The 21,833-nt window shown below is 38.5% G+C and overlaps 1 protein-coding gene and 1 non-coding gene across 5 annotated transcripts in view; one reads left to right on the forward strand and one right to left on the reverse strand.

The window, feature by feature from the left end:
* NAA16 (N-alpha-acetyltransferase 16, NatA auxiliary subunit) overlaps nucleotides 1–21,833 on the forward strand; it is a 65,836-nt gene that overhangs the window by 30,125 nt on the left and 13,878 nt on the right. The window contains exons 10-14 of one of the 4 annotated variants that reach the window (XR_005236507.2): nucleotides 13,597–13,669; nucleotides 16,649–16,818; nucleotides 17,153–17,305; nucleotides 20,320–20,448; nucleotides 21,022–21,164. Coding sequence is in view for 2 of the 4 variants with exons in the window: in XM_007960229.3 (XP_007958420.3) it covers nucleotides 13,597–13,669; nucleotides 16,649–16,818; nucleotides 17,153–17,305; nucleotides 20,320–20,448 (525 nt within the window). In the remaining 2 variants the exon portion in view is untranslated. Of the gene's footprint in view, nucleotides 1–13,596; nucleotides 13,670–16,184; nucleotides 16,239–16,648; nucleotides 16,819–17,152; nucleotides 17,306–20,319; nucleotides 20,449–21,021; nucleotides 21,165–21,833 lie in introns of those variants that run through there. The other 3 variants (XM_007960229.3, XR_012091995.1, XM_073013663.1) reach the window with 3 other exon arrangements.
* LOC119620130 (U6 spliceosomal RNA) lies at nucleotides 13,001–13,104 on the reverse strand. Its single transcript, XR_005236594.1, has one exon. It is a non-coding gene; the product is annotated as a U6 spliceosomal RNA (small nuclear RNA).

Raw genomic sequence — 21,833 nt, forward strand, 5'->3', positions numbered from 1 at the left:
TAGTCATTCAGGAGCAGGTTGTTCAGTTTCCATGTAGTTGTGCGGTTTTGAGTGAGTTTCTTAATCCTGAGTTCTAATTTGATTGCACTATGGTCTGAGAGACAAGTTTGTTGTGATTCGTGTTCTTTTACATTTGCTGAAGAGTGCTTTACTTCCAATTATGTGGTCAGTTTTAGAATAAGTGCGATGTGGTGCTGAGAAGGGTGTATCTTCAGTTGATTTGGGGTGGAGAGCTCTGTAGATGTCTATTAGGTCTGCTTGGTACAGAGATGAGTTCAAGTCCTGGATATCCTTGTTAACCTATAGAAGATATTTTTTATGTACCTTAAATCTGTTAAGTAGTATTAAACTAAACAAACAATTTAGGTTGCTATATATAGCATAGGGATTCCAGTGTCTGTCATGCCTTACTGAAATAGTATCATTTTTACTGAAGATAATGGTAAGAATATTTCTAACTTAATTTTTTGTGGATGTCATCTTATTGAAAATATCAGTTGTGTATTTATAGGTAATAACCAACTTTAAATGTTCTGGTAATATGTACTGTTTTCTTCTTATGAGTAGTTAAAAGAAAAAGGGGACAACTTGCCAGCCATGGTGGCTTACGCCTGTAATCCAGCACTTTGGGAGGCTGAGGTGGAAGGATCCCGTGAGCCTTGGAGGACAAGGCTGCAGTAAACTGTGATCAGGCCGCTGTACTCCAGCCTATGCGACAGACTTGAGACCCTGTCTCAGGGAAAAAAAAAAAATGAAGAACACCTCCTACTTTTAGAAAATAACTGTTATATACTTGAAGTGCACAGATGTTTTCATCTGTTTTGTATTGTAGTCTCTCACATATTGTATCAGACCAAACTTTTTTTTTTTTTTTGGAGAGAGAGTCTTGCTCCGTTGCCCAGGCCGGAGTGCAGTGGCGTGCTCTCGGCTCACTGCAACTTCCGCCTCCCAGGTTCAAGCGAGCCTCCTGCCTCAGCCTCCCGAGTAGCTGGGACTACAGGTGCACGCTGCCATGCCTGGCTAATTTTTCATAGTTTAGTAGAGACAGGGTTTCACTGTGTTGCCCAGGCTAGTCTTGAACTCTTGAGCTCAGGCAGTCCACCATCCTTGGCCTCCCTAAGTGCCAGGATTACAGACGTGAACCACTGCGCCCAGCCCAGATCAAACTTTTATTGTGAATAATTGTTTACTGGCTCTATAAAATAGTGTCCATTTCTTCTAAGTGTGAATAAAGAACCTTGCCTAGTAGTATTTTTGATTGGGCCTCAGAATCCTTCTGTTCCAGAGTTGGCATAACAGCAATAATAAAAAATCAAAACTGGAAACGACTAACATAGTATTCACAACATCTGTAGCAGTTTAATGAGAAGACTTTATATGTACCATAGTCTGCTGGTGGTCTGAGTCATAATGCCAACAAATTATTTCTGTAATGCTCATAGATAAGCTGTCCAGTGGCACAGTGAGTCAGATGTTTGACCAGCCGTTTGATATGGTACACAACTAATATGTATTGTGTATTAACTTTTCACATTGATGATATTTATAAGGAATCTTATCTCCTCAGTTTTCTGTTGGCATTTGTGTAAGTTTGTAGCACTCTTCCATCAGTTTCCATGTTCTCAAATAGTAAAAGTGCTGAGTAACTTGGCACAAAAGTTTAGAAGTAATTTTTCATCAAAAAAGTGCTATAATCACAATATAGAAAATTTGGAAAACAGAGGAAAGATCTTAAAAAATGGGAGGGAAGCCCAAACAAAACCCAGTTGTAAACCACCTCATGACTATACAATTTAAAGGCATTTACACATTTATTTATTTATTTTATAAATAAATGAAATAACATCTTGCTCTGTCTCCCAGGCTGGAGAGCAGTGAATGGCCCAATCATAGTTCACTGTAGCCTTGACTTCCTCGGTTCAAGTGATCCTCCCGTCTCAGCCTCTTGAGTAGCTGGTAATACAGATGCGTGCCACGATGCCTAGTTAATTTTTTAATTTGTAGAGATGGGGGTCTTGTTCAGGCTGATCTCAAACTTGTGGCCTCAAGTGATTCTCCTGCCTTAGAATCCCAATGCACTGCGATTACAGGTGTGAACCACCACACGTAGCTCTAAGAACATTTTTAATGTAATTCCTTTCACAGTTTTTTTTTTTAACTGTGAATTTAATCGTGGTGTATTTATGTAGCTGTAGTCATTTTGACCATAAATTTTGTTCTTCTTTTTCCCCCTAGCAGTTTCTTTTTTAAAATTTGTTTTTGTTTTCATTTTTTATTTGGAGTCTTGCTCTGTCACCAGGGACTGGAGTGCAGTGGCACTATCTCGGCTCACTGTAACCTCTGCCTCTCCTGCCTCAGCCTCCGGAGTAGCTGGGACTACAGGCGCACACCGCCATGCCCGGCTAATTTTATTTTATTTTTTTTGTATTTTAGTAGAGATAGGGTTTCACCGTGTTGCCCAGGCTGGTCTCGAACTCCTGAGCTCAGGTAATCTGCTCACCTCGGCCTCCCAACGTGTTAGGATTACAGGTATGAGCCACCGCACCTGAGATGGGGTCTCACTATGTTACCCAGACTGGTCTCAAAATCTTGGACCCGAGAGATTTGCCTGCCTTGGCCTCCCAAAGTGCTGGGATTCTAGGTATGAACTACTTGCACCCACCTCCCTGCCCCAGCAGTTTCATAAGCTTTTACTGTGTTGTTATATAATCTTCATTATCCCTTTTAGTTATTACGTAACCTTTTAGAACCATCCCTCCATTGTTGAATTTGGTTTTTCAAGTTATTAAATATCTTTATACTAGCTTTGCTTAGGATTATTTTCTTCTCATATTTTCTTCTCTCAGATTCATTCAGTGGGTAAAGGGCATGAACATTTTTGTGGTTCTTGATAAACACGGATAAATTAGTTTTTCACAAGGTTGTAAACATGAATTTGTATTCCCACTAGCAGTGTGCCTGAAATATTTCCTGTCTTGTGTTGGTTTTTCTGTTTTTGTTTTAACATAGAAATGTTTAAAATTTAGTGGAACCCGATTTGGTAATCTTTATTTCTGTTGTGAAAAGTTCATCTGTTGTTTTAAAACCATCTTGGAAAGTCCTCTTTAGAGCAATACTTCTTAATGAGGGTGTTGGGGAGTGGATTTTTTCCTCCTGGGACATTTTACAATGTCTGGAGAGGTTTTTGATTGTCACTGCAGTGAGGTGAGATGTGCTACTGGCATCCAGTGTGTGGAGGCCAGGGATGCTGCTAAACATTCCACAAGGCACAGGACAGCCTTCCTAACGAAGAATTCTACTGTCAACGTGTTGGGCTAGATAATTCTTTATAATGCAGGTCTGTCCTGTGCATTGTAGGATGTTTAGCAAACTCCCTGGCCTCTACCATCAGGATGTCAGTAGCTTCCCCACCAGTATTTTTTTTTGGTAACAGCTTTATTGAGATATAATTAATATATCATAAAATTTACCTATTGAAAGTATATAGTTCAGTGATACTTAGTATATTCACAGAGTTGTGTAATCATCACTGCAGTATAATATTTTGTCATCCCCCAAAGAGACTCCATATCCTTTAGCTGTGATTCTCTCACAACCTTCATATCCCTCTCAGCTATGGGCAGCCATTAGCCTACTTTCTGTCTATGGATTTCCCAGTCTGGACCTTTTATATAAATGGACTTATCTATTAATAGTCTTTTTGGGTCTGGCTTCTTTTACTTAATATTTTTGTTCACAATTGTGGCATTAATCAGTACTTCATTCCCTTTTATGACCAAGTAACATTCCATTGTGTGGATATACCACATTGAATTGTTTCTACCTTTTGGTTATTGTGAATAATGCTGCTGTGAACTTTGGTGTACACATTTTTGTGTAGATATACTTCCATTTCTCTTAGGTGTACATCTGGGAATGGAATTGCTGAGTCAAATGCTAACTCGATGTTTATACTTTTAAGGAACTGTCAGACTCTTTTTCCAAAGTTCCTCCACCGTTTTACATTCCCACAAGCAGTATATGAGGGTTCTGATTTCTGCACATCCTCATCAATACTTATTATTGATGATAGCCATCATAGTGGTGTGAAATGGTAATTTCTTGAGGTTTTGCTTTGCATTTTGTGATTACTGTTGGTATTATCATTTATGTGCTTATTGGCCTTTGTATATGTTCTTTGGAGAAATGTCTTTCAGTTTCTTTGCCCATTTATAATTAGGTTATTTCTCTTTTTATTGTTCAGTTTAAGGAAGTTTTGTTTTTATGGGTTTTTTTCAGGTTTTTTTGTTGTTTGTTTTTTTGAGACAGGGTCTCACTCTGTCACCCAGGCTGGAGTACAGTGGTGCGATCTCAGCTCACTGCAGCCTTCACCTCCTGGGCTCAGGTGATCCTCCCACCTCCACCTCCTGAGTATCTGGGACTACAGGCATGCGCTAACATACCTGGCTCATTTTTTGTAGCGGCAGGGTTTCACCATTTACCCAGGCTGGTCTCAAAATCCTGGACTCAAGCAATCTGCTCGCCTCACCCTTCCAGAGTGCTGGGATTACAGGCATGAGCCAACATGCGGGGCCAGAAGTTTTAAAAATATATTCTAGATACAAGTCTCTCATCAGATACATTATGTGAAAATGTTTTCCGTTCTGCTGTGGGTTGTCTTTTCATTTTCTTAATGGTGTCATTTGATGCACAAAAATTTTTAATTTAGATGAAGTCTAGCTTATCTTTTTTTTCCTTTTGTTGCTCTTGCGTTCTGTGTCTTATCTAAAAACCATTTCCAAGTCCAAGATCATGAAGATTTATAAACATGTTTACTTCTCTAAGTTTGCATTGAGGCATTCACTCTTATTTTGAGTTCATTTTTGTATAAGATGTGGTAGGAGTCCAAATTCATTCTTCTGTGTGTGACTATTCAGTTTCCCAGCACCATTTGTTGAAGAGACTGTTCTTTCCCTGTTGAATGATCTTGGCAGCCTTGTCCAAAAGAGATTAACCATAAATGCGAGGGTTCACCTCTGGACTCTCAAGTCTGTTCCACTGATGTGTATAACTGTCTTTATTGTTTTGTATTATTCTTTTATGAGGTTGTTATTCAGGTGCAGCCAAAATAGGAGACACTGGAGAGGCTCAGGAAAAAAAACAAAGTTTATCATACACGTCCTAGAGACAGGAGGCATGCTGTGCCATGCCATGCAGGGCCGCTTGGGGAAGACACTAGGGTGGTTAGGAGGGAGGGGAAGGATTAGGCTGCTGCCTTCATTGAGGTTTCCTTAGGGCAGGGCAGGGTGAACAGTTTAGTTTGAGTAATTTTGGCATACTTCAGACTGGCGGGGTGGTCTCTAGTTGCCTGGCACGTGGCCCTGGGATGTTTAAGCAGAGGAATAGTGCCTCTTGGGGTATAAGAGCCAGATAGAGGAGATATGTCCCTGGATTTTGAATAGCTTGCATATTAAAGACATACTCCTGGTTGGACCCTTTGTTATCTTCAAGAATTGCCAAGACCCTGGAGGGACAGTTTTTCAAATAGCTAGAAAGGTTCTGTAACATGTTAAACATCAGTATACAAGAAAAGCTAAAAGTCCGTCTGTGCCAGTGCCATATTGTCTTGCTTACTGTAGCAGTGTGGTAAGTTTTGAAATTAGGAAGTGTGGGCCGGGTGCAATGGCTCACACCTGTAATCCCAGCACTTTGAGGGGCCGAGGCGGGTGGATCACGAGGTCAAGAGATCGAGACCATCCTGGCCAACATAGTGAAACCCCATCTCTACTAAAAATACAAAAATCAGCCGGCATAGTGGCGGGCGCCTGTAGTCCTAGCTACTGCGGAGGCTGAGGCAGGAGAATCACTTGAACCCAGGAGGCAGAGGTTACAGTGAGCTGAGATTGAGCCTCTGCACTCCAGCCTGCTGATAGAGCGAGACTCTGTCTGAAAGAAAGAAAGAAAGAAAGAAAGAAAGAAAGAAAGAGAGAGAGAGAGAGAGAGAGAGAGAGAGAGAGAGAGAGAGAGAGAGAGAAAGAAAGAAAGAAAGAAAGAAAGAAAGAAAGAAAGAAAGAAAGAAAGAAAGAAAGAAGGAAGTGTGACTCCTTCTACTTTGTTCTTTTTCAAGACTATTTTGGTTATCGAGGGTTCCTTTTATTTCTATTTGAATGTGTTAGGATTGGCTTTTCTATTTCTGTAGAGCAGCCATCTGGGATTTTAATAGGAATTTTGTTGAATCTGCAGATCAATTTGGAAGTATCTTCAACTTAACAATATTAAGTCAATCTTTGAACATGGGATATCTTTCTTTGAATTGTATTTAGATTTCTTTCAACCAGTGTTTTGTAATTTTTATTGTACAAGTCTTACGCATCTTATGTTAAATTTGTTTGTAAGCATGCCATTCTTTTTGATGGTAGTCTAGATGAAATTGTTTTCATAATTTCATTTTTGGATTATTCTTTGCTAGTATATGGAAATACAGTTGATTTTTGTATGTTGATTTTGTATTCTGAAATGTTGCTGAACTTGTTTATTGTTATAGATGTTTTAATAGATTCCTTAGGATTTTCTATGTGCAAGATCATGTCATCTGCAAATAGAAAGTTTTACTTCTTTCTTTCCAATCCATACCCATGTTATTTTATTTTCTTGACTAATTGCCTTGGGTACCTTCAGTACAATATTGACTAGAAGTGGTGAGAGTCCTTTGTCTTGTTCTTGCTTTTAGAGGGAAAGCATCTAGATTTTTCACCACTAAGTATTGTATTAGCTGTGGGTTTCTCATATATGTCCTTTGTAATGTCAAGGAAGTTCCCTTCAGTTCCTAGTTTATTGTGCATTTTTATCATGAAAGTCTGTTACTGAGTTCTGTCATGCTTTTTCTGTATTAAGATGATTATGTAGGTTTTTAAAAAAATCCTATTGATGTATGGTGTATTTTCATTAATTGATTTCAGATGTTAAACCAATCTTTTTCCCCCCAAGACGGAGCCTCACTCTGTCACCCGGGCTGGAGTGCAGTGGCGCGATCTTGGCTCACTGCAACCTCCACCTCGTGAGTTCAAGCTATTCTCCTGCCTCAGTCTCCCGAGTAGCTGGGACTACTGGCGTGCACCCCCATGCCTGGCCAGTTTTTCTGTTTTTTAGTAGAAACGGGGTTTTGCCATGTTGGACAGGCTGGTCTCGAACTCTTGACCTCATGTGATACACCCTGCCTTCCAAAGTGCTGGGATTACAGGCGTGAGCCACCACTCCTGGCTGATGTTAAACCAGTCTTGTATTGCTGGGTGAAAGCCTACTTGGTCATGGTGGGTAGTTCTTTTCTTTTTCCATATAGATGGGTTCAATTTGCTAGTGTTTTGTTTAGGATATTGCATTTATATTCCTAAGAGATAAATGCCTAGTTTTCTTTTGATGTCTTTATCAGATTTTGCTATCAGGGTGATACTGGCCTCATAATGAGTTGGGAAGTGTTCTCTCTCTCTCTCTTTTTTTGGAAGAGTTTGTGAAGAATTGGTATTACTACTTTTTTAAATATGTGGTAGAACTTACCATTTACCAGTGAAGTCATATGGGCTTGGACTTTTCTTTGTGGGTAGTTTTTAATTATGTATTCAAACTCTTCATTACTGGTTTATTCAGATTTTCTATTTCTTCTTGACTGGCTTTTGGAAATTTATGGTTTTAGATATTTGTCTACTTCATCTAAGTTATACAGTATTGGCGTATGTGTGTCATAGTCTGTTATTTCTATAGAGTCAGTGGTAATATCCCCTCTTATCATTTTTGGTTTTAATATTTTGAGTGTTCTCTCTTTTTTACTTTGTCAGTCTAGCTAAATTAGGTTTGCCAATTTTCTTGATCTTTTGAAAGAGCCAAGTTTTGGGTATGTTGATTTTTTTCCTCTATTTCATTAATTTTCAATTTATTGTGTCCTTTTGCTTGTTTTAGGTTTAGTTTGTTCTTTTTTCTAGTGTTTCTTTTTCTGTTTTAAATCTTTGTTTAGAGACTGAGTCTTGCTCTATCACCCAGGCTGGAGTATAGTGGCGAAATTGTAACTCATTGTAGCATCAAACTCTTGGGCTCAAGAGATTCTCCTACCTTAGCCTCCCAAGTAACTGGGTCTGCAGGCATGTACCACCATGCTTGGCTAAGTTTTTTATTTTGTAGAGATGGATCTTGCTATGTTGCCTTAGGCTGGTCTGAAACTCATGGCCCAGGTGATCCTCTCAGCTAGGCATCCCAAAGTGCTGGGATTACAGGCGTGAGCCACAGTGGTCCTTTTTTTTTTTTTCCTTATCTGTGCTGTGTATTACGTATGTTTGTCTTTTATTTTGCTGATTTAGTGAGGAAAAAAAGGTTTTCTTGAAGAATAAAAATCTGTATATAAAAAGATAATTAGTAAAATTAGTTTGGTTTAATTTGGTTGAATTTTTGTTCAACTAAAGGTAACAGTCTATATACTTTTTAAAATGTCATACACGGCCGGGTGTGGTGGCTCCTGCCTGTAATCCCAGCACTTGGGGAGGCCGAGGCGGGTGGATCACCTGAGGTCAGGAGTTCATGACCAGCCTGACCAACATGGTGAAACCCCATCTCTACTAAAAATACAAAAAAATTAGCTGGACGTGGTGGAGCAGTCCCAGCTACTTGGGAGGCTGAGGCAGGAGAATTGCTTGAACCTGGGAGGGGGCAGTTGCAGTGAGCTGAGATTGTGCCATTGCATTCCAGCCTGGGTGACAGAGCGAGACTCCATCTCAAAAAAAAAAAAGTCATACATGAAACCAAAATGTGCCATGTGTGGTGGCTCAGGTCTGTTATCCTAGCACTTTGGGAGGCCAAGGCAGGAGGATCGCTTGAGCTCCAGGAGTTCAGCCTGGGCAATGTAGCGAGGCAGTATCTCTACAAAAAAAATACAAAAATCAGCTAAGTGCAGTGGCGTGTTCTAGATAGTTGGAAGGCTGCAGTGGGAGAACCACTTGAGCTTGGAAGGTGAAGGTTGCAGTGAACTGAGAGTGCATCACTGCACTCCATCCTGGGTAACAGAGCGAGACCCTGTCTCCCCGCTTCCCTGGCCAGAAAAGGAAATCAGTTTTTTTGTTTTTTTTTTTTTAAGATAGAGTTTCACTCCTGTTGCTCAGGCTAGAGTGCAGTGGTGCGATCTTGTCTCACTGCAACCTCCACCTCCTGGGCTCAAATGATTCTCCTGCCTTACCCTCCCAAGAAGCTGGGGCTACAGGCATGGGCACTACACCCAGCTAATTTTTTGTTGTATTTTTTTGTAGAGATGGGGTTTTACCATGTTGCGCAGGCTGGTATTGGACTCCTGGGCTTAAGTGAGCTGCCCGCCTCAGCCCCCCAAAATGCTGTGGGATTATAGGCGTGAGCCACCGCACCCAGCCCCAAAATGTTTAAAGGCTCTAAGAAGAGGTGTACATTAATTTTGGACTTCCATATTCACTGATGATAGAAAGTACTTGTTTTTTAGCCATTCGTTTGTGAGTGTCAGGCTCTTAAGTGAAGACGTTCAGTGAGTCAACATCCACGCTTGCCTGGGTTGGTACACATGCCTTTGGTTCCATTGAAGTTGGACATCAGTGCTCATGTGCTTTGAATATGAATATTTGTATTTTCACAAAGTTGGGGAAAATACATAAAGCATTGATGTGTGTTTTAATTAAATGAGAAAGTTTGTAAAGTACTTGGTTTGAATATGTTCAAGAAATGGTAATTTCCCCTTACTCTCTAAATTAAATGGTAAGTCCCACCCTTCTCACACCTCATCTGTGTAGTTACTTTCATTTTATTGTCACTGTTCTTGGACAGTTTACCTCTGTAACTAGCCTCTTTAGCACCAAAATTATCACTAGTAATTGTGCTTGTATCAGAACCTAATTCAGCAATTTTGGTCCTTGTTGATAAACGAGTATACTTAATTTAGTAACTTTCATATTGCAGTGGCATTTTAAACCTGTGATTTGTCTCTTTATTGTGAAAAAAATGTGTATCAGATATGATGTTGTGCGACTTTGTCTTTAAGATTAATAAAGAGTTAACTCTTACATACAAGCTGGTCACCAAAGACCTACTTTAGGAAATTATAACAGTTATAGTACTATCTTAGGTTAGATTTTGTTAACAAAGATAAAAAGCTTCTTCTATCTTGATCTAATGTAGCTGTTAGAAGAAAGTAAACCAGGAGAAGGTGGCTGAACTTGGAAAATTTTTCACATTGTAGGAAAAATTTGGACCATAAAATTTAAGGTGGCCTTTTATGTTTTTGTTGCGATCTCAGATACTTAAGTGGATTGGCTTTCTTGATTTTAAAATAACAGAGGCAAAACACTTTTAAAGAAGAATAGCTATTACATATTAATTTGTCATATTACACACTACCTAATTAAATATAAATGGTAAGTAAACTTGGGCAAAATAAGTCTTATACTTCAGTAAAACTTCTTAGATTAACTTTCATAGAAAATTTAGAAAATTGTTCACTTAATTACTGAATGAGAAGTAACTATAAGGCCGGGGGTGGTGGCTCATGCCTGTAATCCTAGCACTTTGGGAGGCCAAAGTGGGCAGATCGCTTGTGCTCAGGAGTTTGAGACCAGCCTGGGCAACAGGGCAAAATCCCGTCTCTACAAAAAATACAAAAATTAACCAGGTGTAGTAGTGCATGCCTGTAGTCCCAGCTACTCAGGAGGCTGAGGTGGGAGGATGGCTTGAGCCTGGGAGGTGGAGGTTGCAGGGAGCCGAGTTCATGCCACTGCACTCCAGCTTGGGTGACAGAGTGAGACCCTGTCTCAAAAAATAAAAATAAAGTAACTATAATGTAAATTTTGGCTTGGCACGGTGGCTTACACCTGTAATCCCAGCACTTTGAGAGGCTGAGGTGGGCAGGTCACCTGAGGTCAGGAGTTCGAGACCAGCCTGGTCAACATGGTGAAACCCCATCTCTACTAAAAATACAAAAATTAGCTGAGTATGGTGGCACACACCTTTAGTTCCAGCTACTCAGGAGGCTGAGACAGGAGAATTGCTTGAACCTGGGAGGCAGAGGTTGCAGTGAGCTGAGATCACGTCACTGCACTCCAGCCTAGGCAACGGAGTGAGACTCGGTCTCAAAACAATAACAACAACAAAAATATATATAAATAATATATTCAAGAAGTATGCCTAATGAACCAGAATGATCAGTCCTTTGTTGTTTTTTTTATGTAGGAGATTTCCTATGAATTTTCCATTATCTTTTTCTCCTCGTAATCAGATCTTGTTTTGAAATTCTGAATCTGGAGATCTGTTTTATTCAGAAGTATTTATATTCTTTTTTGAAGGATTATGTGTAACTTCATTGTATGTTTTGTGGTACCCTTTATTGTTAAAATTGACTTATTTAAAAATAGATTTTGTCCCTTCATCTCTACTAAAAATACAAAAATTAGCCAGATGTGTTGGCGGGTGCCTGTAATCCCAGCTACTCAGGCTGAGGCAGGGAATTGCTCGAACCCAAGAGGCAGAGGTTGCAGTGAGCAGAGATCGCGCCACTGCACTCCAGCCTGGTGACAGAGTGAGACTCCATCTCAAACAAACAAATAAACAAAAACATAGATTTCACCCTAGAGATGCATAAAGGTCCGCCTTTTTAAAAGCCACCTCTAGGTTGCAGTTTTAGCAACTACCAGTAGATGGCACAAGTTCCTGAAAAAAAATTACCTTCATAAGTTTAACGAGTACTAAATTTCTAAGTTTGTAAAAAAGGTTTTTAAGTTATAGATATTTTAGGTGAGATTGGTGGAGAGGTTATGGTGGGTTAAAAATGTCTGTTAACTTTAATTTTGCTTTATAGTAAAAGTCTTCTTGCAATTTTTTTTTATCAGTGGTTCTCAAAACTCTTAATTGTGTATCAGAATTTACAGACGGCTTGTTAAAAACAGACTGTATAGGCCGGGCATGGTGGCTCACACCTGTAATCCCAGCACTTTGGTAGGTAGAGACGGGAGGATCACTTGAGCCCAGGAGTTCAAGATAAGCCTGGGCAATATAGTGAGTCTCTGTCTCTTAAAAAAAAAAAAAAAAAGTTATGAGGGCATGGTAATACCTGCCTGTAGTCTTAGTTGCTGGGGAAGCTGAGGTGGGACAATTGCTTGAGCACAGGAGCTCAAGGCTACAGTGAGCGACGATCACACCCCTGCACTCCAGCCTAGGTGACAGAGGGCGACCCTCTTACACACACACCCCAAAACAGATTGTACAGAATAGTATTTCTAATAAGTTGCTAGGTGATGGTGACACTAATGTTGACAGTATTTTTATTAATGATCTGAAGATCACACTTTCAGAACCACTGTTTTTAAAATAAACAATCTGTTTTTTTTTTTTTTTCCAAAAGAGTATACCCATTTTCCACCTACCCTAATGTCTTTGGTCATATTTTCATTGAGTATGTGGTATCTGTACATACATGTTTTAGTGAAGTCATAGTATGTGTACATTTTTTTTCACATTCTGCTTTTTCTGTTATTTACACATTCCTTACTGTTAATGTATAGTCCTACTTTATTTCTGCATTGTCTGTCCATTGAACTCTACTAGAGAATTCCGCCGTATACTGCAGCATCATGTGAGAAAGCTATCATGTAGGCCTGAAAAGTGTTATAATTTGGCCTTGTGTTTTGACTAGTGTCTAGGATGGTCAGTGGTTTCATGGACACTGTCCCGTGTCTTTGTGGCGTAGGGAGTAATCTGGATTCAAAATAAAGCTAATTAAATTATACCTTCTGATATTAAATGGTATGTGTGAAGAGGTTTCTTTTGTAGCCATATATGCAAAAATCTGTTGAGTTTGTGACACATGATCACTTCAGTGTCAGGGGAACCATAGTGAATTTTGGTTAGTTTGTAAAGAGGCATAATAAGAGGGAAATAAGAGAAATATAGTTGTTTTTCTCAAAATAAAGATGTCTAAAGCCCCAGTTTTCACCAAACACTTAAGAAATATGTCAGATCTTATTTCTTTTAAAATACAGAACTCTTTATGAATGTGTGTGTCATCCTTTCGCAGGGGCCATGCCAATCTCTTTATTGTTCCAGTTTTGGTACATGTACTGCTGAAGTGAGCACCAGACCTTATTTTGTAGTAGGTAGATAAGTAAATTGGTTAAGAAACCCCATAATTGTAGTAAGTACAATACAATTATTATATTGTAGGGTTGCTAACAATAATAAGCAAAAGAGTCTTTTTAAATTTCACTTGTTTTTAAACCTTGAATCATTTCACTTTTTTGTAATGCATGACATTTTTGAAAACCTGAATATTTATATAATGGATGCATTTGTCCGTTATAGCAGTGGTCCATTATTATTATTATTTTTTGGTCTTGTGAGTGGTCCGTATATATAGCAATGTCCATTATTTTGGGTTTTTTTTTTCAACCCCTTTTCCAAAGGGAAATATTCATATTAGGAATGGGGACAAAGCAGATACCCTAATACTTTAATTAATGTAGAGTTCTACAATAAGCTGTATATTTTCCAAATGTAATTTAAACCATAATAGGTAAAAATACCTTCAATAAGATATTTTTAAATTTTAAAAATATGTTTCTTTAACAGGTTTCTATAATCCAGGAACTTGTTACTAATTATGAAGCCTCTCTTAAAACGTGTGACTTTTTTAGCCCATATGGTAAGTTTAAATTAGATTGAATTGGAATCTGATTACTCATTTCATTTTTAATCACAGTAATGCTCTTTTATGTATATTTTGTGTATGCTACCTAATGGCTACTTAATAAATTGGTGAATGAAATGAGAGCACTTTCAATCTTACTTAATTTAAATTTTCCATAATCCTGTGAGATGGGAGTTAACCTTGTGCGTTTTTGTTTGTTTGTTTTTGAGACAGAGTCTCGTCCTATCGCCCAGGCTGGAGTGCAATGGCACAGTCTTGGCTCACTGCAACCTCCGCCTCCTGGGTTCAAGCGATTCTCCTGCCTCAGTCTCCTGAGTAGCTGGGATTACAGGTGCCTGCCACCACACCTGGCTAAGTTTTGTATTTTTAGTAGAGATGGGGTTTCACCATGTTGGCCGGGCTGGTCTCGAACGCCTGACCTTGTGATCCACCCGCCTCAGCCTCCCAAAGTGCTGGGATTATAGGCGTGAGCCACCGCACTTGGCCTTAACCTTGTTTTAACGTGAGGAAACAGACTTGAGAGGTTGAATGGCTTGCCCAAGACCATGTAGTTAGTTTATATTGGAACCTGTTTTTCCTGAATCCCTAAATTCTCTGCTTTTTCTACCCTCTTACTACTTTTAATCCTGTTAGGTAGGTCCTTTGTTTCTATATTTGTAGGGGCATATATAAATCAAGGCAGCTTACTTTAGAAAACACTCTGTGATGTTTTCAATCATGCACATGGTAACTTCCAGGTTCCTTATGTGTCTCTTACATGTCATTACTCTTTGAGTATTTTTCTAATGTTTTTTGAAAGACAGGGTCTCACTGTGTTGCCCAAGCTGAACTTCTGGGCTGAAGTGATCCTCCCACCTCAGCCTCCTGAGTTGCAAGGACTATAGGCATGTGCCACCACCTGGCTAATTTTGTGAGGAGGGGGGATGGGGGTGGGTGTGGGGGTGTGGTTTTGTAGAGATGGGATTTTGCCATGTTGCCCAGGCTAATCTTGAACTCCTGAGCTCTAGCGATCTGCCTGCCTCAGCCTCCCAAAGTGCTGAGATTACAGGTGTGAGCCGCCACACTCTCTTTGAGTTTTTTAAAGGCACATTCCAGACTTACTGTTTCATCTGTAAATACCTTAGTGTGCATCTATATTTAAAACACTTAAACTGAAGAAGTCATCGCAGTGCTGTGTCACACAAAACCTCATAACATAATATCTGATACCCAGTCTGCATTCAGATTTCCCCCGTTATCCAAAAGAAGTCTTTGTGTTTGGTTTATTTGAGTATAGATCCAGTAAAGGTTCACACCAAATATTTGGTTATTATGTCTCCATAATTTGATTGTTATGTCTCATTATTTTAATCTAGAACAATAACTCTCCCTTTAAAAAAGAAAAACAACAGTGATTTGTTGAAAGGTCATTTGTCTTACATATCCCATATTCTGGATTTGGTTGATTGCCTTTTCTCATGGTATCATTTTCTGTATTTCACTGTCATTCATACTTCTTGTAAGTTAGAGTTAGGTTTACATGCTGGATTAGATTCAGGTTCTGTTTAAACACGGGTGGTGCTTTGTATTTCCTGTTGTGTCATATCAGGAAGCTTGAGACATTCTGGTTTTCTCTGTTTTTTGATGTTAACATTGATAAAGATTCAGATGTTGTCAGCCTGTTATACTCATTAAAAAGATCCATGACAGCGGAGGGGGTGGCATGGTGGCTCCACACCTGTGATCCCAGCACTGTGGGGGATGCTGAGGCAGAAAGATCTCTTGAGGCCAGGATTTGGAGGCCAGCCTGGGCAACAAAGTGAGACTCTGTGTCTACAAAAAATTAAAATGTTAGCCAGGTTCGGTGGTTCTCATCTGTAGTCCCAGCTACTTGTGAAGCTGAGGCATGAGGATCACTGGAGCCTAGGAGTTCCAGGCTACAGTTAGTTATGATCATGCCACTACACTCCAGCCTTGGTGACAGAACAAGACAAAAATTCCTCATTGGCCTCTCAGCCATTGAAGATCATTGCCTAGATCTGTTGTTGATTGTAGTAATTTCTTCTGCATTTGTTAGCTGGATTTTTTCTTATGAAGAACTTTCCTTCATCAAATACTTGGTTCCCTTGAAATATAGTTTATATAAGAGGAACAGAATGGATGCTTAACTCATTGCCTTTATTTTATTATTTGTGTTTTAATGTGTGCTATTGTATGTTTACATTATCATGTCATTTGGTCAGCTATGTAGGAGACCTGTTTGTTTTGATGTAGTGTGGGTTTATTCACTCTTTCCTCCTCATTTTTACACCAGTATGTCTTCCTTTCTGAAATCCATTTTGAGAGCTTGGTATTTCTTTCATCTGCTCCTCTGTAGTTAGAGGGTACAGGATGGGGAACAGGATAGAACTCAGATAAGTGTATATATGTGACTGCTTTTTTAAGAGGACTGGGCTGTGTTTTTTCTACTTAGGTTTTTGTCAGATGGCAGGGTTGTTGCTACTTTGTCAGGTGTGTCTTTTTCCTATAGGTCATAATCTTCAACTTTGGGTATCCCTGATTTAGTATTGAAGCCTGGAAAATGGTAAGCCATGGCAGTTTGGCAGTTCTTGCCTCTGCCGAAATCTTGCAGTGGTAGTTAGGAAATCTCTTTGCCAAGTTATTTTCCTTGACTTTTCCTGGTCTTGCTGCCCTTTTGCTTTCAGGCTGAGAGTTCACAGAATTAGATTGATGTATGTCTTTTCCCCAGCATTGTTTCTTTGGAGTGAGATTGGGGTTAGAAGCCTGTCAAAGTACAATCTTGTTTCTCTATGTGGCTACCACTTTTTGAATTTTATGAAGTCATACCTCTTTCTTTTGAAATTAGTTTTTGCTGAGTTTTTCCTGCTTGTTATTATTGCAATAGTCATTAATTTCATTATGAGTTAGGAGAGAGAAAGTATGCAATTTGCTTTACATTCTTCCTATAATAATTTAATATTTGTTTGATTGCAGAGGATGGGGAGAAGGAACCCCCGACAACACTACTTTGGGTTCAGTATTTCCTGGCACAGCACTTTGATAAACTTGGACAGTATTCTCTGGCTTTGGATTATATTAATGCTGCAATTGCTAGTACTCCAACTCTAATAGAATTATTCTATATGAAAGCAAAAATTTACAAGGTAAAATCAGAATCCTGCTTTTTGAGTAGTTGAAGAATTCAGCTACTTTAAGAATCTTTGGAGTTTTTTCTTTGTGGAAATAAGTTCTAGGGCACCCTGATAATCTTTTTCTAATAATTCTGAGTAGTTTCATGTTATATTAATTGTATAATCGGTGTGTAATTAGATGTGTCATCATTTGAGCTCTTAGTAAGTGTGAACTGTAATTTTGATTTCTAAATAAATTTGACAGAAATGGTGACAGATTTCTTTTTGGTCTGTAAATTATTTTCCATTTTATTGTACTCATATTCTCTTGATTATAAATTGTGGTTCCTTTAATTATCTTTTGTAGCATATAGGTAATCTCAGAGAAGCTGCAAAGTGGATGGATGAAGCACAGTCTTTGGACACAGCTGATAGATTCATCAATTCCAAATGTGCAAAATACATGCTTCGAGCAAATATGATAAAAGAAGCAGAGGAAATGTGCTCCAAGTTCACAAGGGTAGGAAACAGCATACATGAACATGTAATTGTCTAAATTAAGATGATTCGTGAAGTTTGCCACTGAAGTTCATAAAAATTCATTTTTGTTATTATTTTTTAAATCCCGTTTAACCCGTATCCTAAGAATGGTTTCTTACTGTAGTTGTGTATCTGTGTATGTGTATCTGGCAGGGGATGGTTAAACAATAGCAAGAGCAAAATATCTTGGTACATATATAAACAGTATGCCATACTTTAGCACTTACATGTAAAATTTGATTTATATCTCAAATTCTTTGTCCCCCTAGTAATTTGTGACTGCTTTTTAATTCTGTCTTTTTACTTGCTCATAGAGTTCTTTCTTTGTAGAACTAATTGCTGTGAACTAGTCTTTGTGACATTCAGGAATTTAAGTTTCCTGAGATGGGCTACACATCCATCCCTTTTCCCTCCTTCATGATCCCTTTATATCCTTTTCCACATAGACTTTCTGTTATAATACATGTTTATGGTTAAAAATATAAGTAGACTAATGAACAGAGTAGAAAGCTCAGAAGCAGATTTCACACATATTTGGAAAATGGGATATACCCAGAGATACCGTAAAAATCAGAGATGAAAAGATTTTGCTGGGACAATTAGTTATTTCTATTGGGGAAAAAACCCACCAATATCCCTGTCTGTCACTGTACATGAATCGGTTCCAGGTGGATTAAATATCAAATATGGAAAGCAAACCATTCATACTTATAGAAGAAAATATATAGGAGTTTATCTTTAGGATAAACTAATTCTAATATAATCTAACATAATCTAAAATTTTGCTGTACATGATCAGTTCCAAGTGGATTAAAGATCAAATATGGAAAGCAAACCTTTCCAACTTATAGAAGAAAATATATATGAGTTTATCTTTAGGATAAAGAAGCATTCTTTATGCTTGAGGTAGGAAGCATTTCTTGACACCAAAAGCATATAAAGTAGAAGAGAAAAATTAAACTGGGCATTGTGGCATGTGCCTGTAGTCCCAGCTACCACATAGGAAATAGCACTAAGTTCAAAATCTTCAGTGCCCTTTCCACTATATCACAGGTTTGAAATTAAGAAGAGAGTACAAGGAATAAACATAAAACCAATTATGTTTTCAGAGAAAAGTACCACATGGAAGGCCAAGGTAGTGATCAGAAGTAAAATACAATTAAATATGAAGTATACAGGTTGAGCCTCCCAAACCTAAAATCCAAATTCCAAAATGCTCCAGAACTTGAAACTGTTTGAGCACTAGTATGGTGGTCAAAGGAAATGCTCATTGGAGCATTTTGGATTTTGGATTTTTGGGTTTGGGATGCTCAACCAGTAAGTATAATGCAAATATTCCAAAATCGAGAAGGTTTGCAACATTTCTGGTTCCAGACATTTCTGATAAGTGATACTAAATCTAGTGATTTTTAAGAAAACAAAAAAACCCAGAGATACTGGGATGCGACTTTAAAGGCACAGGAGAATGAGAAAGAAGATGAGAGTTGGTTATTTAAGGAGAGTAGTCACCAAAATCTGTGGCTCGACTTGCTCATCATAACTGCGTCTGATCATCCACTTTTGACAAGTTGCCATGCTATATGGTAAGGTTGTTCACTTTATCCACATTAGTTTGTTGGCCAGGCAAATCCATAGTGTGTGATGAACAACATAATGAGGCAGGGGAAGAAAACTACAAATGACCTGGAATAATCAGGATATATCTGCTTGCTAATAAATGAGTGAAGGGCGCATATTTCCTTCTCGCAGATTTTTTAGTTTAGAATTTTTGTACAGAGTTGCTGATGCATGTTGGATAGTTCTAGTTGATAAACTTTTTGAAATGAAAAGTAATACATTCCTCTTATAAAAATATGTGGCCATTAACAAAATGGAAAATGTAACACAACCATAGTGAAGACAGAAAATACATCAACATTTCTGTTCACCCAGAGATAACTAATTTTTAGACTTTTAATGTGTTCTGAAAATTGAACTGATACACAAAATGTGAGTAAAAACTGTAGCCTGAAATCATCTATGTAAGTGTACCTTTGCCATCATTTCCTGGGGTCAAACAAAATATATTTTAAATGTCTCTTCTAAACTGTGACAAAACTTGAGTATCGTTGCACTTAAAATTGGTTAATTTATGTCTCACACTCCTCTCAGAATTTTTATTGAGCCTGAATTAACAAATTCAGTTATTTGGTTTTGTCAGCCCACTGCAAAGGAGAAATATTAAAGTAGAAGAGTTGGCATGAAACAGGAGATGCTGATAGAAGCAGACACACGGGCACAAAGACAGTGACAATGGGGGAGGGACACTGGGAAACCAAAAAACAGGCCTGCAACTATTACTAACAGATTTGACAAATACTGAATATACATAACAGTGACCCTGAGTCAGCAAGGAAGGCTGAAATAGCTTTTGCTTGAAAGGGAGAAGATAGACAGTACTTCATATGACACTTTCTTAAATAGATGAAATAAAAACTTTGGTGTTTGAAAAACTAAGATTTAGTAATTTGGAGTCTTTTCTATGAAGAGTGTTGAATACCCCAGCAGAGCTGGGTAAATAAGACATCCTGTATATGTGTGTTTTCCATCTGATAACTGAGATGGCTCCTAAGTGACAGGTCAGTAGCAGACAGTGTGGATGTACTAGATAAAGGGATGATTCACGTCCCGGGTGGGATGGAGTGGGACGGTGCAAGATTTTATCACAATACTCAGAATGGCATGCAGTTGAAAACTTACGAATTGTTTATTTCTGCAGTTTTCCCTTTAATATTTTTAGACCATGGTCGACTGTGGGTAACTGAAACCATGGAAAGCAAAACCTTGGATAAGGGGAGACTATTGTAATGTAAAACCATGTTTGGAAACATACTGATATATTTGCTAATTGCTGCTATTGTCATAATAGTACTGTAGCCCTAGTTGTAAAGAGGAAATGATTTTTAGGATCTGTTTCATTGTTGCTCTCTATAGTTTTGAATGCTTCCATTTCAGGAAGGGACATCTGCCATGGAAAATCTAAATGAAATGCAGTGTATGTGGTTTCAGACAGAATGCATTTCAGCTTATCAGCGTCTGGGGAGATACGGGGATGCCTTGAAAAAATGTCATGAAGTAGAAAGGGTAAGTTGTTAGAATTTCGACTTCAGTTTTCTCTGTAAGGTGATAAAGAGCAGGTAGATTTCTACACGGGATCATCTGCCTCTTCTAACTTCTCTGGGAGCTTCATTGTGAAAAAAATTGTTGATCTTTAACCTTCTTTACATTCAGAAGTTGTAAACAGTGGATTGCTTTATTGATCCTCAAGTGATTATGCTTTTGACATGTCTATATATTTTTGTCTGGAGGAAAAAGATTGTTAGTAAACTATTATTGCTATTAACATAAATTCAAAATTTCTGTTCCCTAATTAGGCCATTATTTGATATTCATCACCACCCTAAGAGGACACACAGCTGATGGCAACCTCTTTCCCCTTTAAAACATCAGGATCTGGTCCGCAGTCAGCCTCTCTCCAGTTTGTCTTCCCAGGATATTTGCTCTCACATTCAGTATTCTGTATGACAATCTATGGCCAGTTTGCAGGCTTATTTTATTGCTTGCTTTTAGGATTATGTGTGTGATGTGCCTTAGTGAGGGGACTTTTCTTTTCCTTTGTGTGAATTTTTGTTTTCCTGTTCTTTGTCATCTCTGAAGCACTCTCCTTCCACATGGACCACAGGAGGAAAAGAGCCGCAAATGCACCCCTGAGGCAGTCCTCAGCAGCCCTCAGTTGTGGGGGCAATCGGCACCACTGTTCCCATCCTGACGCAGTATAGAACCACAGGCATCGTAGTCAGGTGAGCCTGATGTCTGCACCGTGGCAGTCACTTTGGCCTTTTTCCCATGTGAAACTTCTGAGATTACCCACAAGGAAGTCTAAATTTTAGGGGGTGGCTTTTGATGGGGACTGGAACTAGGATTATACCCAAGCATTTTTGGAAATAACCTAATTTTCGCTGTTTTTGTTTTTTGTTTGTTTGTTTTTCATGCCCTTTTAAGCCTGGGCTTGATGGCTGCATCTCTGGGGAAAATCTTCCTCATCTCTTTGAAAAATATGAAGCCCTTGGGATGATAGGTGAAATATCCAAGCATTCTAGTTAAATCAGGCTCTTGTTACCTTGATGAAACCGCAGAACACTAGGTTGTTACACTCCCTAGAGGACCATTATTTTAAGAGCATTCTGCTTGTTATTAAGGAAAGATACATTTTTATTAACTAGGACATTCTCAGTGAGAAGTAAATTGTTTCCCTTATGAAGAGGCTGCTATAGGCACTTAGGAATTAGTAATTCAGCAAGACCATAACTAGAAATTTACCAGATTTTCTGTTTAAATGAAATTTGAATATCCTAAGGATCATTATAGTTCTGAACTTCTTGAACTTAAATTTGATTTCTTCTAACATTGATGACTATATTGCTTTATTCTTTTTAATTTTGAGAATTTTTAGAATATGATAAGTAGAT

The sequence above is a fragment of the Chlorocebus sabaeus genome, chromosome 3 (genome assembly GCF_047675955.1).
Source record: "Chlorocebus sabaeus isolate Y175 chromosome 3, mChlSab1.0.hap1, whole genome shotgun sequence".
Taxonomy (NCBI): domain Eukaryota; kingdom Metazoa; phylum Chordata; class Mammalia; order Primates; family Cercopithecidae; genus Chlorocebus; species Chlorocebus sabaeus.